The sequence below is a fragment of the Salvia miltiorrhiza genome, chromosome 6 (assembly GCF_028751815.1).
Source record: "Salvia miltiorrhiza cultivar Shanhuang (shh) chromosome 6, IMPLAD_Smil_shh, whole genome shotgun sequence".
Lineage (NCBI taxonomy): Eukaryota > Viridiplantae > Streptophyta > Magnoliopsida > Lamiales > Lamiaceae > Salvia > Salvia miltiorrhiza.
This window is the reverse complement of record NC_080392.1, coordinates 19,698,266-19,718,280: the sequence shown is the minus strand read 5'-3', so window position 1 is coordinate 19,718,280 and position 20,015 is coordinate 19,698,266. Positions and strand designations below refer to the sequence as shown.

Sequence of the window (20,015 nt, the reverse complement as noted above, 5' to 3'; positions counted from 1 at the left end):
GTGGTCACTTTTAATGGGACGCCCAAAAAGGAAATGTGGCCACTTTTATTGGGACGGAGGGAGTAAATTATAATAATATATTATTCATTTCAAATCTATTTTTAATTATTTTATATTAAATTAAAGATATCATGATCTTTAATTTAAGATGTATACTGAATATTCTTTATACATGAAAAATATATACAATATAAATATCTTATAATTAGATCATCTCCCAAAATAAGTTGTTTTACCATTTATTTATTTAAAAATTGCCAAATTTGGTTTATGAAAAAAATATTCAATGTACATCTTAAATTAAATATTATGACATGATCGTTAATTTGGTGTAGAAATAATCAAAACAAAATTTAGAATGAAATTCATGAAGTAATAATAATAATAATAATAATAATAATAATAATAATAATAATAACAATGATGATGATGATAATAATAACAACAATAATAATAATGTGTAATGTTAATTTTTATTGTCAAATAATTTAAATTATTTAATAACTATAACAATCATTACAATATAAAATCAAAAATTTATGTGTTTTCAAATTTGGGTTATTTATCAAGTGATTGATGTAGATTATTTCATTTATAAAAAATAACTGCACTCACTTATATTTTAATTATCTATTTAATATTTATATTTATTTATTTAATTTCGATGCTCACCGTGCACGGGTGGACATATACTAGTCTTTTGAGAAATCCCACTTCCCCATGTGGGCGGATTTTATTTTTTGACCACTTTATATTTCAACTAAAACAATATTATATATTAAATTTATAAATTATAAATTTATACTCATTTTTACTAACAAACACAATTTTTTTTCATACATTTCATAATTATTTTTTTCGTATATCAATATATGAATTCGAAAAATGATCCTCCCAAATGAAATTTTTGCCACTGAATTTTTTTTAAAAAATATATAAATAATTTCTTATGTAATATCCTCATGCATCGCACAGAAGGCGTACTAAATTTGCTTAATATAAGTTCTGTGGCATTGCGAATCCTCATTAAAAAATAAAATAAAAAATAACAGAAAAGAAACCCCACTGTAAGCAATAAAAACAATTGCAGCACGCAGCCATGGAGTGAATTACAAGAGCTCTGCCCTAATGAGCTTTGATTGCAGTGTAGGAAGAAAATTTATTAATTTTATATTTTTTGAGAGGGGAGAAGTAAGCAAATAATAAATCGTATGATTAAATACACCTTAAATAATCCTTCAGCAGCGCGAGGGCGGATTTAGCATGAGAAGCTCCTTCAAATCTCTCGAGCAAAATCCCATCCATTCTAGCTTGAACTGCATCAGAAGATTCCATCTCATGCATCAAGTGTTTAACTGCTTCATCTGCTTCGACAAAGGTATTCCCCATGCCTCTCAAGATTTCGAGTGGGGACGTCGGCCTTGACAGCTCAACAAGAGTCACCTGATATCGAGCAATGCATTAGAAAATCCAAAACACCAATTCTACATAGAAATTTTTAGTATCAACTAGATTCAAGTTCGACAGAGATGGAACGAGCTAGTCATGACTCGTGACATCAGTAATAAGTTATTTCAAAACGATTAGCATCTTTCATTGCAGATCATTATCCCCTTCTCCATTGGAGCACAAGTCCATAAACTTAATTTCTGAAAATCAATTGACTTGGATGACTTCAAGCTCTTCTCTTGTGTCACTCTAATAAGCATTTTAGCAACCATATAAAGCAATTGCACGGAACATTCAAAATAAATTTGACTACTGCAAACCAATGAAATTTGAAGCTCTTTTGACTTTTTCCATTGTATTCTTGCAAAACCCTGTGTATTAGTAGCACTCAGCCTCGCAAACAAAGCACATTAGTCAACAATTTATTAAATGATCCAATTTGTACACACATCTAATAATTTCCTACTATATACATACCTGTCTCTCCAGTGGTATATTCGCCTTTTGTTTAGCTATAGCTATAGCCCGAGAAAGTCCACCAATAGCATCAATCAAACCGAGTGAAGCAGCATCCTGACCAACCCAAACTCTCCCCTGTGCAGCCTGTTCCATCTTGTCGACCTGCCACATGCTTGCTTTAGGAAAGATGAAACTATGGAATATTTAGAATGATATGATGAGGCAAATTCTGTTGAAACTTGAATAGCATACTGTCATTGATCTTGAAGAGGCTGCCTTGTCTCGAAACTGTTTGTACATATCATGTGCTCTCCTGGTAAAAATTTCAGCTTCATCTGCTCTGCAGATTAAATATACATAATCACTCAGTGGACAAATCTTCACTGAAGCTCTTACAAGATTTTTGGCATATAACTTGATTGACTAGTTAAGAAGTAGGCATGATATAAGTCCAAAAGATGGCATTTAAAATAAAGGGAAAAAGATGGTTATATAATCCTAGGTTTTTCCTTGGAACATGAAAAAAAGAGTTGACGAAAATATTGCTCTTGGTCTCAGAAACGCTTTTGCCACTTTGACATCCTATACTCAACTGACATAGGACCTTATTAGAACTGGGCCCATCATCCCCTTAAAAGGCCCCTCATAAGGGGAGAGGGTACTCCAAACTCATATATTGGAGATATGATCATTACCAAGTCAATGTGGGACAGAAAGGGTGGCTTTAATACGCCCCCGCACGTGTAGGTCAGTATGACTCATCAACTACTACAAGGTGCACAACAGACAAACCACAGCGAACTTGGGCTTGATCTAATACCATATTAGAATTGGGCTCATCATCCCCTTGAAAGGGCTCATAAGGGGAGAGGGTACTCCAAACTTATATATTGGAGACATTATCATTACCAAGTTGATGTGGGACATAAATGGTGGCTTTAACAGGCCTATTAAGTAAGTGGGTAGCACCTTTCAAAGAGATAATTTATTTTTATTTCTAAAATAATGCCATATAAGTTCTAATCTCTCAGATAAGTTCCACGTTATCAGTTCTCATTAGCATAACCAAAACAGTTTCAGAACTCTTAGAGCCAAGCAAAGCAGATTCTGTACATGAAACATGGAAATAAAAAAGTCATTACATTTTGGAGTGCATACACTGAACAAGTGCAAGAGTGCATCACAATTACTTAATCTACCATCCCTCCACTCCCATTTAGACATATCTACGTCATAATATATCAGCTACTGCAAACTAAAATTTAGTGTAATACGACCAACATATCACATGTGCATGTGGTGGCTGCCAATGTTGCCAAAACCATGTGCATATGACTGAAAAAGGGGCTTGTTTCAGGGTGAAACAATTTGTTTGCTGGATAAACGGATATCTCGTTAAAAAATGCTAAGAAAAGTAGTAATCATGAAATTGATCTGACTGAACAATTTAGCCCCCATACTGGCATATCTAAAAAAGTCAAGCTAGTCCAGCTCCACCTTGAAATGGCTGTCAGAATATCAATTCTTTCATCATTAAGATCTATACACATAGTCAAATTTATCGATTTTGATAATAACTACTTCCTTTTATATGCAAACAGCCTTCTTTTACAAAAAAAATAAAATGAAAAGAAATAGAAAATTTTAAAAGAACTCTTAAAGGTAAGTCCCCACATAAATTTGTTACAAAACTTTGACCAGATGTCAGTATCCTCAGTCTCAATACAAATCTTACTTAAGTAAGCCATTATAATTAGTTTATAGATATTGGAAACATGCCAGCCTTACAATGATTCCTTGCTTTCTTACTTACAAACAGCAACGGTTTATGAGATACTCTACAATCCTTTAAGCAGACTAGACATCCACAAATCACCGACAACATAACAAGGAGATACCTGAAAGGTCGATGTTCTGCAGCAACAATTTCTGCATATCGTCCTCTCGAAATGATCTCTTTATTGAAGCCAATATGCTCATACAATTTTCCCAAATTGAATTTGCCTGTGAGTTGAAGTGAGCTCAATTAAATCACTACGACCAAGAACAAGTCCAATAGAAATGGAAAACATAAACAAGAGTTCCCATACCAAAGATTACGAATATACAAATCACACAAGTTCACAACATAATAAGAAGTGGAGCTTATTTGAACATTGGAAAAAGCTGACAAGATGGAAGTATTAAAATGAAGATAATCAACATATAAGCACGCATTTTCTGCAACAATAATGGGCAAAAAAAATTGAGCCAATTCCCAAGTTGATTCATTCATGTTCACAATAGCCCATGTTGTTCAATTGTTAAATGGAGCTAAGAAACTAGAAAATTTGATATATGAAGAAATATGTCAATTGATAAGTTTTTTTCGCAAGGAGCTTTTTCAACGTAAGAGTAGTACCATCTTACCCAGAGTAGTAGATTGACTTTTTCTCGTCAGCATATATCAGTTGTTTCTCAACATGTTATCACTTTCCCGAGATAAATTTTATCTGTTGTAGAATATTTAGTATTTAGTATATTTATGTTTCCTTATTTATTTTGTAACCCTAGTTTTCCCTATATATATGTGGGATTCTCTTGTATTTTAGATATACAGAACATAATAAACTATTTTTCTCCTCTTCTATGTCTCCATATTTTACCATTCTACATTATCATTAACATAAAAAATGAATTTAACAAATAATGTAATGCAAAAAGTAATTCTAAAGGATGATGGATTGGGGATGAGATCTAGTGTCCCACAATCTTATGCGCGCCACTGTGTCCCATTCTTATATCTATTAATTTAAAAATATTTTTTATAAAAATAAATTTATTATAATACTATGAATTATACTCCCTCCGTCCCATAACAAGTGTCATAATTTCCTTTTTGGGCTGTCCCATAACAAGTGTCCTAATTCTAAAAAAAGTAAGTGGGCTCCACCACCTTTTACCTTTGTACCTTTAATCATCTCCACTGTAATTTTATTCCTCTCATATAATAAAAGTGGGCTCCACCACTCTCCATCACTTTTTATTATTTTACTCTTTAATCATACTCACCTAAATTCTCGTGCCGAAACAAACTAGGACACTTATTATGGGATGGAGGGATTATTTAATTTTTATTTCAAAAAAATTATTTTTTTAAAAGAGTATATACCATGACTTTCAATTTATCAACCTATTATTAACTAATAAAAGTGAAATTAAATGATAAAAAATAATTATATATCCTAGATTGATGGAATAAACCCTAGTTAATAATCACAAAATTAAACTAAAGCATATAAAGTTGAAATTGAAGAAAATATATATAAGAAATTAAACAAAATTGAAAGTGGGACACAAAGTGAGACATAAAGTGTGGTACACTGAATCTTATTATGATGGATTGACCTCATAAATTCGGACCGATCCATGTTCAATATAACAATATAAATGGGTTTATAACATAAACCACCCTTGAAGGTTAGCCTAATCACAAAATTAGATTAATATAGAAAAATAAGAGATAAAAACCTTCAATGCCTTAAAGGTGCCCCTTAGACATTGCAAGCATCTCCTTGAGGTTTATATTTTTCTCACAAATATGAACCCTCCCCCAGCACCCTCAAACGGTACAATACATAAGGTATTGAAAGTCTCCCAGATATCTTATAGATACTAGACATTGAGCTTTAGTAAGTAGCTATCCCTATCTTTGATCCCACATACAAAAAGCTAGAGAAAATATCTAAAATCATTCTTCTAAAACTAAGTGGCAAAGGACCTACTTGGTGTTCCCACCATATAGGCCATGAGTTGTTTGAATTATGGTTTAACCAATATTCCTACATCTTTTCATTTATTTATTATTTATTAAATGAAAAGTTTCCACAAAATTAGTCTGCGCATAAAGCTCTAGGACCTTTTGGGTTTAACACCTTGACCATCAATAACTAAGGCCAATATGCACTTTACAACTCAATTATCATGCTATAAAAATATATTCTTTGCACGATCTAACTACCCAGATGATAATTGAAACCATCCACATGAACAGTTTTTGTCAATTACATTTGCAAATAATGGAAAGGGCAGAAACTGATAATCTTAGCAGTGTAAATTGAGACAAAATTCGGGTTTAGCTATGAAAAAGTTTGTCAGATAAAATCAAGGTGTTTTGCAGGTTAACCTGTCACAACTCCAATTGAACCAGTTAAAGAAAGCTTTTCTGCTACTATAACATCTGCAGCCATTGCCATATAGTATCCTCCACTAGCAGCTACATCAGACATTGATGCAATAACAGGCTTGGCAGCAGCTAGAAGTTTGATTTCCCTCCACATTCTGTAAACAACAAATGATATGAGGTTGTAATAAAACTGAATTTGTATAACCCCCACCTTTCGAAGGACCCAATAGGGGGAACCAAACCATTCCATCATATCAACTTAAAGTACATGAATAATTAGCGCAGATCATTAATATTGGGACATCTCATGTGCATTTTCCATACCATTCAAAAAGAGATCAAGGTGGCCTTGGTAGCCCAACTAAACTAAAGGCTATTTTCCGCAAGAAACTTTGATGGAAGTCATTGATACAAGCTCTAAGAGGCAAACACATCTCATTTCTTATTAAATTCAATATAAGAAATTATTAATTATGTATAGTAATTTTCATTTTATATATATTTCAAAAAAATGTTCATTTTATATAACTTAAAAGTCTTAAATGAATTTATATAATTCAGATCTATAGTTTTTATGCAATTTTACATAATAAATTAAAAAGGATAATAAAGTTTAGACATGTAATCGTAATTTCAGTGCCATGTTGATAATATTAGCCATTACATTTTATTTAACTACAAGAAGATTTGATCACACAAGATTTTTTATTCCATTTATAAGATAAAAATATAAACTAATATTTCATTCTTTTCTTCACTCTGTAGACGTACCAATCAGAGAAAATGTAATTCCGTGGGTACCATCGTGCCATCCATAATTTCATACATTCATACCAGTCACCTCATAAAAGTTATAATGGTAAATTAAAAGAGAGATAAAGAGAAAAGTAGTTCCATCCAGCCTAATTTAAAGACGCGTGGAGTTTTTAGCATGTTTAAATCTCTTTTTAATTGTGTTAGCAAGAAAGTAAAGTCTTCAAACACACCAACCCAAGAAATATAGATGTTCAAGGATCTTTTCGGGAAATGAAGAAAGCAAACTTGGTTTTACAAAAGCATCAGTCATTTAGAAAGAAGAAATGGAAGATGTCTTTGATCAGAGGATGAATCAGATAATGGCTTAAACATGAGTTCAAACAAGAAAGTGGCTATATAAGTTATCTCTGATAACGATGCAATATAAATAATAAGAAACAAAACCATAAAGGTAACTCCGTGGTTCTTTATAAATCCTTAATATTCTAATTGTAAAATTGCCTCTAATAGTACCCATTAAGATATTCATAGTGGAATAACTGTAAAGGATTTCTCTTGAAAAGTAGACAAACAAGATATGAGACTATTTTTCCTTACCAAAGAAACGAAGCTCTATAATTCCATTAGATGCTATCTGTCATCAGCATCCACCACAAGATAAACAAAGGACACAGTTAAGAATAGTGCTTACAAATCAGAAGCAAGTGCATCTCCTCCAGGGCTATCAATCCGAATGATAACAGCTTTGTATTTTTTTGACTCTGCCAAAAAACAGTAGTATTCAGATGACGAGAAATTGAATGAAATGTTAAAAGAAACATACTGTAGGTTCATTTTTCATTTCTAATAAGAAACATGATTATATTATAAAAAAGAAATGAAACAGTACTAAAGAACGAGTCACTTCTAGCTAATTTTGACACAAGAAAAAATAGCGCTAAACTCCTTGTTTCCAATTCAACTGTCAAAAATTGTTTATAATATAGCTGACAATTTGTTCTTGAAACAAGGTGGATGGGACGACAGCTATAAAGTATACATAACATATATTAGTAAATCATTTTGTATCAAAATATTAATACACTTTTTACAATTCATCTTATACACAAATAAACCAAGTAAATGCCACCTTTAAGGATTAGTTCTGATCCCTTTTGTTGGTAATTTCAATTTGAATTATTTCTGAATATAATATCTTCATTTCTGATTCAATCATCAAAAAATTGTTTATACATAAGGCTGATACTTTGTTGTCGAAAGGTGGACAATAACTATAAGATGGCTCAGTCAACCTTCAGTTATTATCGACAGCAAAATTCTCCTATTTAATATCATATCTTCATCACTAATAGTAATAGGTCTTACATGCAAGAAGAAAATGAATACCATGCACTCACTGGCAAAAGGTATACCTTTTACTCTACGAATCTTCTGAATGAATTGCTCAGCTATAATCCTTGAGCTGGGTATATTAAGCTGGCCCTGAGTTCGGCTGATGCTTCCAGAGGCTCTAATTATAGCTATTAAATCTTTACTACCAATCAACCCTAGAGTCGATCTTCTGACATTACAGTACTTTCTGCATGCATAATAAATAATGCATCACAAGCACCATCTTTTTGAACAATGGGAATAAACTAAAATAAGTGCCTAGGGTGACCTTAGTAAATAAAAATGTACACGCTATCAATTACAACTGGAACACCAGAGCAGAACTAAGTAAACCAAATCCAGATCCAAACAAAAGACAATAAGTTGCATAGCAGAAAACTAGAAGTATAATTAAAAGAAATCACCCTTGGCATCAGATCGAAACAAAAGACAATAAGTTGCATACCAGCAAACATATAAGAAACAAACGGGCTTCCATATTCAGAATTTCACTTGCAAGTTTCAGTCACTCTCAGAAACAAAAGTATAATTAAAAGAAATCAACCATGGCATGGTCTTCATTTTAGACACTTCTTGACCAGCATAAGGATTGGGCGAAAAAAATAAAAATAGTTCAAAGATATTAATATAAAAAGTTCAATGAATCATCCCTGAACACTAAAGTCATAATAACCAACCACTCCCTTTAATCTAAGAAACAAATAGTATTAATAAAACAAAAGGTAGAATTTATAAAGGGGTCACAAAATACAATTGCAATCTCTAGAAAAATCTAATAGAAAAAAAACAAAAACAAAAAAACTATGATTGTAAAATCAAGTTAATTTGGAGTCTAGAACTTAAGATAACAAATGAGGCTGTAGAACTACACTCCCTCTGTCCATGATAAAACTCCTAGGAGGGAGAGGCACGGGTTTTAAGACGAAATTATTCAGTGTATTGGAAGTGGTGAAAAGGTGTTGTAATTACTTAGTATTGGGAATGGTGAAAAAGTGAAAAGTAAGGGTAAATGGGGTATTATAAGTGGTGGGTAAAGTCCAAAACTAGAATAAGAAGTTTTTTGTGGACATTAAAAAGTAAGAAGTTTTATCATGGACGGGGGGAGTATTAATCATTTCAATTCAATATAGCATACTAGTGCCACCAGTCAAAAATGATGAGAAAATTAAGATAAATATAAACCTGTAGCCAACAGTTGGAAGCAATTTGGTGTTTGGAATACCTAGACGTGTTCTCAGCAAGGCCATTACCTGAAATTTAAGATTATATGAAGATGCAGCAAAGTAATTCAAATTGAACATAAGCTGATATTCAGGTATTACCAATTGTGACACCATTCAACACCACTTCCTATAAACCCCCGACACCCTATCACCAACCAACCCAAAGGAGGGGGAGGGGGACCACACCGCCAAACTACACAAGCCAACATAATTTTGATTTAGCTTACAGACTAACCACGATTCATGTTCTGCCACAATTACTCTCCTTGATTTAGAATCACTAAGTCCAGAAAACAAGAATAAATTTTAACAAAATGCAGCCATGACATCCAAAACTTCTGGTTAGAAAGTTGAGTCATGAAGTGTAATACTCCCTCCATCCCATTTATAACGTCTCAATTTCTTTTTTGGGTTGTCCCATTTATAATGTCTCAATCCCAAAAAGGAAATAAATTATTTTATCTACTCTCTCTATGTCTCTCCTCATTTACTTTATCTTTATTTACTTTATCCATATTTCCTTAATTTGCGTGCCCCATTTTTTTGGGATGTTATAAATGGGACGGAGGGAGTATATTTATCTAACATAATACCAAATCCCAAGGGCAGCAGGTTTTACCCTAACCTTTTGGTTTTTCCTAATGATCAATGCAAGGATTAAATTCATATTTAACTTAATCAATGCAAAAAGTTTAACCTTGTAGATCCAGGCAGATGCAAACAACAGCAAACACATACAGTATGACTAATTAAACTTGGTTTGTTGATCACTTTTTAGATGCTACATACACAACATCACAATCCATCCAACCAATCATACTTCAACCATTTCTGGCTATGCATATCATGGCTAATGGTTGACAGTTCAATATATGCTCAGCAGTAAAGTAATACTCCTTCCGTACCACTAAGCATGGCTCCATACTTTTGGGCACGCATATTAAGGAGGACTTTATTAAAGTAGATGAATCTACCTTTTTAGGAAATAAAGTATATGGACCCACTTAATTAGAGGATAAAGTGGATGGACCCACTTGATGACCCACTTGATTATGACCCTAATTTATTTACATTTTGGGAATGGGCTATTATAAATGGAATATCCCAAAATTGATTTTGTGCCATGCTTAGTGGGACAGAGGGAGTGCTGTTTAACAGGCTTAATTTTTGAATTGACTGTAGAATATTTTCTGATATGTGTTACAATAGTATGGACTTTAGGTACGATTCTGCATGGACTTTGTGCACTTATATTGTTTGTTTGTGGAGCATTCCACCAAGTAAATGGTGAAGAATCTTAGTTTTGCCAAAGGTATAACTCCGTGAGTCTTCTAACTAGGCTAGGTCCATTTTCCACTTGAGACATAAATATTTGGGCACCATATCCTTCTCTAGTGCTACAGGCATCAGCAAATGCCATGAGATTTGGACGAACTAAACATTTGCTGCCAGTTGAGAGTATTTCTGCCCAGACCTCAATTACAGACCTCTTGTCTAATCCACTCATCCATCGGGCTGACAGAGGCTGGCAGACACGAGCATTCCTAATGCCAATCCACCTTGGGGTTTGCAAATTATAGTGAGAAGTTCATTTCCAACCAATTCCCTCAGATTTTCCGACTTTACAGCCACCTAACTTCATTCTCAACTTTCCCACCTGCATGTAGAAGTTCATGTCCTTTTCGAAACATTTTAATAAACCTCATTATTTAAAATGGAATTGCTTCAGAAACTATTTCCCCAAGTAAACAATGACATGATGTCCTAAGGGAAATAATGTAGAAGAGTAGAAATGTACTGAACTTAACAACTTCAATCTGATTGGAAACTAAATACTGGATCTAACAAGAACGTAATTTCGGTATTCAGGAAACATATTTCCATGAATGGAAATGGATAACGTATATTCTATACTTGTGCAAAAGGCCAAGTAGATCAGTATGAGTAGAAGCAGAAAGACAAAGTCTGCTACTGTTTGAGATTGAGCAAATACAAGAACTGTCTAGCAAACCAAATATCAACTGTTACGGAGGAATTGTGGAATATACCTCATCCTCATATTTAATATCCGTTATCAATCCTTCTTTTTTCATTCTCTCAACTTGGTGTGATCCTTCATTAATAAAATTTTCAATATCTCCCTTTTGTTTCCCTGTACATGACAAGACACATGAGTATCAGTCTCTCACACACTAATAGAAACCAGAAAGATGAAGGCAATGGCACCTTTTGCAAGTGAAATTTTGTCAAGCCAATTGCTGTAGATGTTATCAAGCAAAGAAGTCAGCATTTCACGATTCTCATCAGACATGCTTTTACGTGTGAGTTGGTCTCCGACACTTTTGTATTTCCCAACCCGTTCAACTTGCGCCTCAACCCCAATTTTCTCAAGCACACCTTTCGTGTACCAATAAAATCATCTGCCATTACTAAATATCGGGGAAAGGCAGAAATTATAGGGATAAAACCAACTTATTGATAACATCAGTTTAAGTGGTTGACTTTCGACTTGTGAGCATAAGTAAATTCCAAACTTCAACTGCTGTTATCCAGAATTCAATAGACAATAAGAACTTTTGTCATATGAATCACAAAAAAATCCTATACCACCTAGATAACCTAAATATATATCTTCAATGGACTAGTTACATCTCAGCATGAAAATATCATAAATTAGTTACCAATCAGTTACCTCTTGTTAAATTTTTTAAACATCAGAAAAGTCTACTATAAAATTATTAAATTCTGACTATAGTTACAATCACATATTATCACTTAGTTAAAAAGCAACAAGTGCTCTGATCAGCAATAAATTTGACGAAAACTTGTTGTGAATGGACTTTAACAAAATTGTAGATCAATTCAAACAACTACATGAATCATTCTCACCATGTGAGGGCATGACTTTGACAGAAATTGCAAACTCTGCATGAATTCACTCTGTAAATATGTACTCCTACAAAATTGGCCAACTGAGGAGCTAGTAGATATAAAAACTTGATGCTAGACTGAGTACTCTTTTGCCATATATTTGATGACCAAAATATTCTTGCTAACCCAATGTAACTGACTCACCACTAAGAAATGATGCCTGAACAACGAATCCATACAATCCAACATAGGCACTTGGTGGAGCATAAAGTTCTTCACATGCAGAGCCAATGTAATACTCTTTCACTCCACATGTAGGCACATAGCCTATGATGAACTTACCTACAAATTGCAACCTGCGCTATAAGATAATCATCTATCCAGCATCTAGTTTGAGTAAATAACTCTTAATCAGCTTTAAAATGATTGACAAATAGTATAAAACAAGTAGGAACCATCCTATGAGATTCAAGCAAATGCAAATTCAGATATTTCAAAAATCACTGGACAGAAATACTATGCAAAACCACAAGTGCAAACCACAAGCAATGGCAGTTCAATAATATCATGAGGAATGGCAAAATGTGCTGCTCTGAAATAGATTACCAAGTACTTAACTGAAATTAATAACATCTAGAAAAAGGAAATGGAAAAATTACCTTCAGTGTATCCACAATAAAATGATCATAGCTGTCATATGCAGCGTATTCACTAAAAAAGTTTGCCAGAAGTGCTTAACATTCAACAATTGCACAGAAAAAAGAAAAAAAAAGGGGGGGGGGGGGGCTTTTACCACACAAATAAGATTTGGCAATTAGATTAATAGAGCAGAGGGCTTGTGAAAATTATAGATTGTAACAAAGATATATTTATCTTTTATTGGCAGACTCGAAAACAATAGTTATCAAGTTGAGGTCCCTGGTAAGTTAGTTGACAAAATTTATTTGACATGTGACAAGATTATAAAGTATTTAGGTATTTTGAAATCTGAGAGTACAAGTCATAGGGGTAGAGTTTTTGGAAAAATGAAGTTTAGCATTAAATTAATAGGGCTCTAACTTTTAGAAATTGTAATACCAGGCATGCTATTGCTTATTGACACTTTAAATCATGAATGAGAAAACGCAACAACACCAAACAACTTCAAGATTCGCATTTCAAAAAGACAAGTCTGAAATATATTTGCAATGCTAACAAAAAAAGGAGTTTGTAAATCAGTAAAAGTACCTGATTTTTTAAAATCTAGTATGTGCCTCCTAATCTCATCTAGCTTTCCCCACCCACAACTCAAGTTATCAATATGGAGGTAAATGCCTGCTACACGAGGATCATAAGCGGCTTTTTCAAAATTCCCACAAATTTGAGGCAATGATAGTGCCCTGGAAAAGCTCCTCAGCTGATCTGTTATCTGACATAAATTACTCAAATGTTTAACCACATGCCACAACGAACTTATTATGAACAAGAGTTATTTCACTACTTAATCACCATGTCGCATCTCTCCCACTTTGAATCCTCATATATAATCTTAGGCTTCAAAATATTAAGAAGCATAAGATGGGTCAACAGGTTGAGCATGAGGCTTTCCCAAATCATGCATAAAATTCCTCTCACTCTCCGTCAGAAACTCGAGTAATACTTTATTGTTACTCTTCCCTACTTTTTCCAATGAGGCAACGAATCCTCCCCCAAAAAATAAAAATAAATAATCATTCAAAAACTCAGGTACAAGAGCACATATTACCATAATTAAGAGCCTAAATCCGAGAAAACAATCAAAATTTGAACATCATAAAAATCATTAATCAGTAACTGCAAAACGATGAAAACATAAAGAGATAATATAACCTCGCCGCGAAGAACTATCTTGAGAACACTGCCGCTCTGGAAGCGTCGCCAAGGCAAAGCGAAGAAAAGTCTAGTCTTAACCAAAAAATCCTCCCACGCGGTGCGCGGCCTGAAGACGAAGTCTCCGGTGGGATACTTGCCGTCATCATACGCATTGCCATTGCCGCCGCTCGCCGTATCCGGCTTTGTTTCTCCATTGCCGTGAGTTGAATAAACTCGGAAATGAGGGGTGGTTAGATAGAGGCGGCCGGGTATGGCAGTGGCCGAGTGATCAAGTGAGAGAGAGCTGAAGTGGCGACCGCAGCGTAACAGAAGCTTCGACATTGATTCTCTCTCTCCCTGTTGGTATACAATATGTAAAGAATCCGCAACTTGGAATGTAGTGCTTTGCCTTTTTTTTTGGCAAGATATGGGACTATATTTAAGGCCGTATACTACCAGATTCGAGCTCGGCTCGTTTAAATATTCAGGTGTTTGAGCTCGGTTCGAGCTCGATTCGAACTTTTATCTTGTTGATCAAGCTCGGTTCGTCACCCACTTATCAAGCTCGAATTCATTATAAATTTAGAAAAAACTTCTTAATTGAAGGCTCGACTGAAGGTTTGTGAACAAGCTGGCAAACATGTTCGCGGACAATTAAATCCAAACATGTTCGCGAGCTCAACGAGTCGAGTACTATCAAGCTCGAGCTCGACTTGTTTACTATCGAATCGAGCTCTGAACGAACTTTTTTCGAGCCGAATCTCGAATATTTTGCAAGTAGCTCTGTTCATTTACAGTCCTAACTATATTCAAATACTAGTACTAGTTTTTTTTTTTTAGACCACTAATACTAGTATTTTGATACTCCCTCTATGCTGTAAAAACAGTTCTAAGAAGAGAGGCACTGATTTAATAATTGCACTGTGAGTCTGTGATACATTATGTGATAAAATGCGTAAATAAATTAAGTGAGAATACACAAGATTAGCCAATTTGATAAAAAGATATATGATTTTTAGCCTTGAATAAACAAGTACTCCCTTCATCCCAATATTCATGGCTCAAAACTTTTGAACAGATATTCAGGAGAGTTAAAGTAGTTGTAAAAGTAGAAGAGTTCACTAGATTAAGGTATTTATTTGAAGTATTCTATTCCTTAACAATCTTTCTTAACAAAGTGTTTTATTCAATAAATAAAAAAACAAGCCCGAAATTTTCTAAAGTCAAACCCCCTTATCTCTGATTCTCTACGTTCTTCCGTCTCTCTCACCAGTAGGGTTGTCTATATGGATATTGGGTATTGGATAAGTTGATAATCGAACCAAACCATTTGAGTTTGATTACCCGATAATCGATTTTTTCGGTTATCTGTTTGGCTTTGATTAGTAAATTTTCAAAAAAAATCGGTATCGGTTAACCCGCCAATTCGGATTAACCGAAAAATAGATTTTTATTAAATTTATAATAAAGAGTCTCGGTGTAGTGTCTAAGTAGTGCTTTGTATTTGTTGAAGACTCATGCTCGAATCCTCCAAATAGCAACTTTTGCAAGTGTATTTGTTGAAGACCCATGCTCGAATCCTCCAAATAGCAACTTTTGCAAGTTTTATTTTTTAAATGGTTGTTCGGATACCCAAATAACCGAATAACTTTTGCAAGTTTTATTTTTTAAATGGTTGTTCGGATACCCAATAACCGAATCGGTTATTGGGTAACTGAACACCCATTTCGGTTCAGAAACGATTAGTGAATTTGGGCCCAATTCGATTTCGGACATTTACACTCAATATTTACAAAAAATGAAGATGAAGAAAAATATTGTGGAAATAAGATTAGAGCTATGAAGTACAATTATAGACAGGGTTAGGAATTTAAGAACCAACTTATGTTTTCACTTCAAAAACCTTAACTATGAAATTTGATTTTATACACCACCTTACAAAGTTTGACGCCATAATGATCAGTCATCTCGTCAAGTTTTTAGGTGAGTTCTAGTTTAATCAGGATGGTTGTTTTTCCTCCTCATCACTAAATGACGTCGTTTCAAAAAACATCCACCTAATCAGAATCTAATTAGCAATGTCGTTCAACCAAAAACACAGCATAATAAAAACTAAATATTTATTTCCCAAATGTTTCAAGATCCCTAAAATCCTTCTTCCCCAAATATTTTATGAATCTTAGCTTTCGTTTTGGCCGTCCTCTTCTTAAAAACAAAATTCAGATTGAGTTTGATCGTTTTCTTGCCATGAACCAAAATATTTGAAGACTCTAGTCTGCATATCAAAGACTTTATTTCTTACTTGAGGCCAACCATAGATCTTGTGTAAATGTTACCTCGTGGCAATGAAGAAACAAAGATGTAAATTTTAGAGATATATATCCATTCTTTAAATAGGCATGAGTTTGGTGAGTTCATAAAATGTAAATTTCCTAATTCTAGTATGAAAAAATCATGATTTGTTGTGTTTACCGCAAAACTACTAATGAACGAATGAGGTACAAGCTCGTTAACTCTCCACTTATGGTATTCTCGATGATCTACTCCAATAGATACACGAACACACAAATGTATAGGGCAGAGCAAAACCGAACCAAAAATGATGATTTGGTTCGATTTTTATGTATGAAACGGTGCGGTTTGGTTTGGAATTTAAAAAATCGAACAGTTACAGTTTTGGGTTCGATTTTTAAAAAATGGTGTGGTTTTCAACCCGAACTCTCCCAAATTAAATATTATTAATAAATTATTAAATATATATATATATATATATTTAAATAAATAATTATTAGATAATTAAAAATCAAATTCAGATTTTAGAGTTTTACACTTTAGTACTTTACATATATGAGAATTTAATTTTATCATCTAGAATTAAATTTATTAATGTTGGGAACTTAATGAAATATCATAATCTTTGTTTTGATGATACCAAAATCCTTAGGTTTTCCTTGTAATAGACTAGAACTGTTCGAACTCAAGTGTTAGAGTTTAGTTAGTGTTCTGAAGACTGAAGACCGGAGGATTGAAGACTGAAGACTCAAGTTGCCGACTGATGTAACGAATTAAGGCAGAGTCAAATACTGATATTTGATCGAACAATCCAAGAATCAATTACGACTGATTACTTAATGCGGGCCACATGGATTCAAGTGGACTGATACTAAAGTCAAATATTAGTTAAACATTCTTCCTCAGACTGAACCTCCAAAGTTAAAAGAAAGCCACGCACTCCAGAGTACAGCCGCATTAAATGCAGAGATCTCAAGGATCGTCCTTTCTCTGCAGAGCCTTCCTTTTTTGTGATTACCTTTTTTCAGAGATGTCCTATCTCCTGCTCCTTAGTAGTCGTTCTCACCAAACAAGGAACCTCGAAGATTGAAGCCTCAACAAAGTTCAAATCTATCTCCAACGGATGAATTCTTGAAGACCATTTCAGCCAACGGATCTATTCAAGACCTCTCCTATAAATAGAGCTCGAGGATCACTTCAATCTTCACCGATTCAACTACACAAGCTGAAACGCTGCCGAATTCGTCACTCAGCAATTCAAAGCCATTCCAAAGTTTGAATCGAATAAGAGAATTACAAAGCCAAAAATCAGTCACTGCTGATTACATACATTCTCTTAGAACTTAGTCAAATATTGTATATCCAAAGCCTAGGTATAACTGATTACAGAGAACCTGTTCTTTGTAATCTAGTTGGCAAGTTTTCGAACCTCTATTCAACTGACCGAATTAAGAGTTTGAGCCGAGAGGAGTTCAGACCAGTGCTCTGACTCCGTGAGAGCTTAGTCTTTGCGGAAAGGCATAGTTTTGTCTCAGCTAAGAGTGAGAAATCCAACCCAGTGTGTTGGTACTGAAGATTGGATCTTCAGTTGTTTAGGTTTGTTGTGCACCCGTAAACACAAGCCCAGTGAAGTTGTTAGTGTGATCAACTGACCGTGGATGTAGGAAGTGTTTTCCGAACCATGTAAAAATCTCCTTGTTGTTTATCGCTTTCAGTATTTACTTTCCTTGTCTGTGCACAAACCTTTTGATAATTGAAACTGATTAATAGCAAAGTGAAACATAAATCTTGACAACTTGTTTAAATCACAAAGACTATTTCGAAAGAAAAGTTTTCCGCTGCTAGTGTTATTAGTCTAACTGATAAATCTTCGGATAGTCAGTAAGATTCATAACACTCATCTATTTTACAAACTCGACTGAAGCCTAACGTGTATCAGTTAAAGTCTTTGACTTAACTGATAACTCTTTACTGAAGAGTATTCAGTATCAGTCGCCAACCTAAGTTTTGCTAAACTCATTTTACTGAAAAAGGTTGTGTCAGTTTGTTTTCGATTTAAAATAGCCTATAGGTGCATTCCTCCCCCCATATACATATTCGAGACCTTCAAGGACTTAACAATTAATAAATTATTAAATATATATTTTTAAATAAATAAATAAAATAAAACGGTTTATGCCAAACCGAACTGAAAATTTGCGGTTCAATTTTTTGTTCAGTTTTGGCCGTTGAAACAGTTTAGTTCGGTTTCAAATTTTATGGGCAGTTCGGGTTTGATTTTTTTCAGTTTGGTTCGGTTCTGACCAGAACTGCCCGAATGCTTAGCCCTACAAATGTACGATGCACTGTGTTCAAATTGAATGAGATGCAAAGTAAAGAGAAACCTCTAAACCCGTAAACTGTATTGCTTTTAGAATAATAGTGAGTGTAACCTTTACAATGAACTGCAACATTCTATGTATACTATTTACATGACAATTGTAATTTCGCCTTTCTAAGCGTCACGTACATTGCATGCACTTGAGGGAGTTACACTTCGAATTTAGATAGATTCATCTGACAACTAATAATTTGTCCTTTTGTGATAGGGTTGTCTTCCCGGGATCACGTGTTTTTCATGGACCATTATCAGTCGTGTTATTCAGGCCAAAGAACTTCTTCTATGTACAAGAGGCAAGACTTCAACGATTCACGCATGGTCCATTAAAATTATTTTCTTCAATGTTCCCAGGATTGTAGCATGCAGCGCTGTAACACAAGTTGAAGAAGAAGAAATGCAACAGAACATGGAAATCATCCTACAGGTGTTGGGAAATAAAAAGATATATCCTACCCTTAGTTTTGATGATCCCAAAACTCTTAGATTTTAATTTTACTAGACTAGAATTTCTTTTGAACTAAATTGTTGGAGTTCATTTCATTCTAATACAGACTGAAAATTGAAGGACTGAAGACCAAAGCACTGAAGTCTTAATGACTGAAGACCGAAAGGACTGAAGACCAATGCACTAAAATTCTGAACACTGAAGAACTTGTCATAACCCATATTTTTAGTTTATGATTAACTTAGAATTTCGATATGACCTTTAAATAAGCAATGAGGTTAGAGGAAGCTTCGTTGGCTAATAAGAAATTAGGGACATCCCTAATAGTGGAGGAATTAGGGAATAATCTCGGACGACCCTTTTATATATATTGATGATAGAAATATATTTTCATATGATGGCATATGAATAAATAGGAGGACGCCTCGAAGAATATTGATATATATATATATATATGTGTGTGTGTGTGTGTGTGTGTGTGTGTGTGTGTGTGATTTATTTTCGGAGGTATAATTCGAGGGCGCTCGATATTATATAACTTGTGAGATATATATATATATATATAGGGGCGCGCTCCAATGAGACCCCCTATTTTTCGTGAAACACTAGGACAATGAATAAGACATATAATACTAATGAACAAAATGTTTATCTAATGAACAAGATGTATATAGTGATGAAAAATAAAATTTAAAAAATTCGTAATGAATAAGACATGTATACTGATGAACAGGGCCGTATATACTGATGAAC

At 33.9% G+C, this 20,015-nt stretch overlaps 1 protein-coding gene across 2 annotated transcripts; it reads right to left on the bottom strand.

Annotated features, from left to right (window-relative positions):
• Window positions 1-1,066: 1,066 nt before the first annotated feature.
• Window positions 1,067-14,561, bottom strand: LOC130990364 (serine protease SPPA, chloroplastic-like). 2 transcript variants are annotated; one of them, XM_057914585.1, is made up of 14 exons: window positions 14,164-14,304; window positions 13,543-13,716; window positions 12,520-12,671; window positions 12,334-12,400; window positions 11,671-11,841; window positions 11,493-11,596; window positions 9,404-9,471; window positions 8,242-8,408; window positions 7,521-7,590; window positions 6,074-6,228; window positions 3,807-3,912; window positions 2,161-2,248; window positions 1,927-2,070; window positions 1,067-1,443 (listed from the first exon to the last, which is right to left on the bottom strand). In XM_057914585.1, the coding sequence occupies exons 4-14, from the start codon at window positions 12,344-12,346 to the stop codon at window positions 1,216-1,218; spliced, it is 1,314 nt and encodes a 437-aa protein (XP_057770568.1). In that variant the 5' UTR covers window positions 12,347-12,400; window positions 12,520-12,671; window positions 13,543-13,716; window positions 14,164-14,304; the 3' UTR covers window positions 1,067-1,215. The 2 variants fall into 2 exon arrangements, with proteins under 2 accessions (XP_057770568.1, XP_057770567.1); XM_057914584.1 differs by lacking the exon at window positions 12,334-12,400 and having other exon boundaries at window positions 12,520-12,657; window positions 13,543-13,723; window positions 14,164-14,561.
• Between the last annotated feature and the right edge of the window lie 5,454 nt (window positions 14,562-20,015).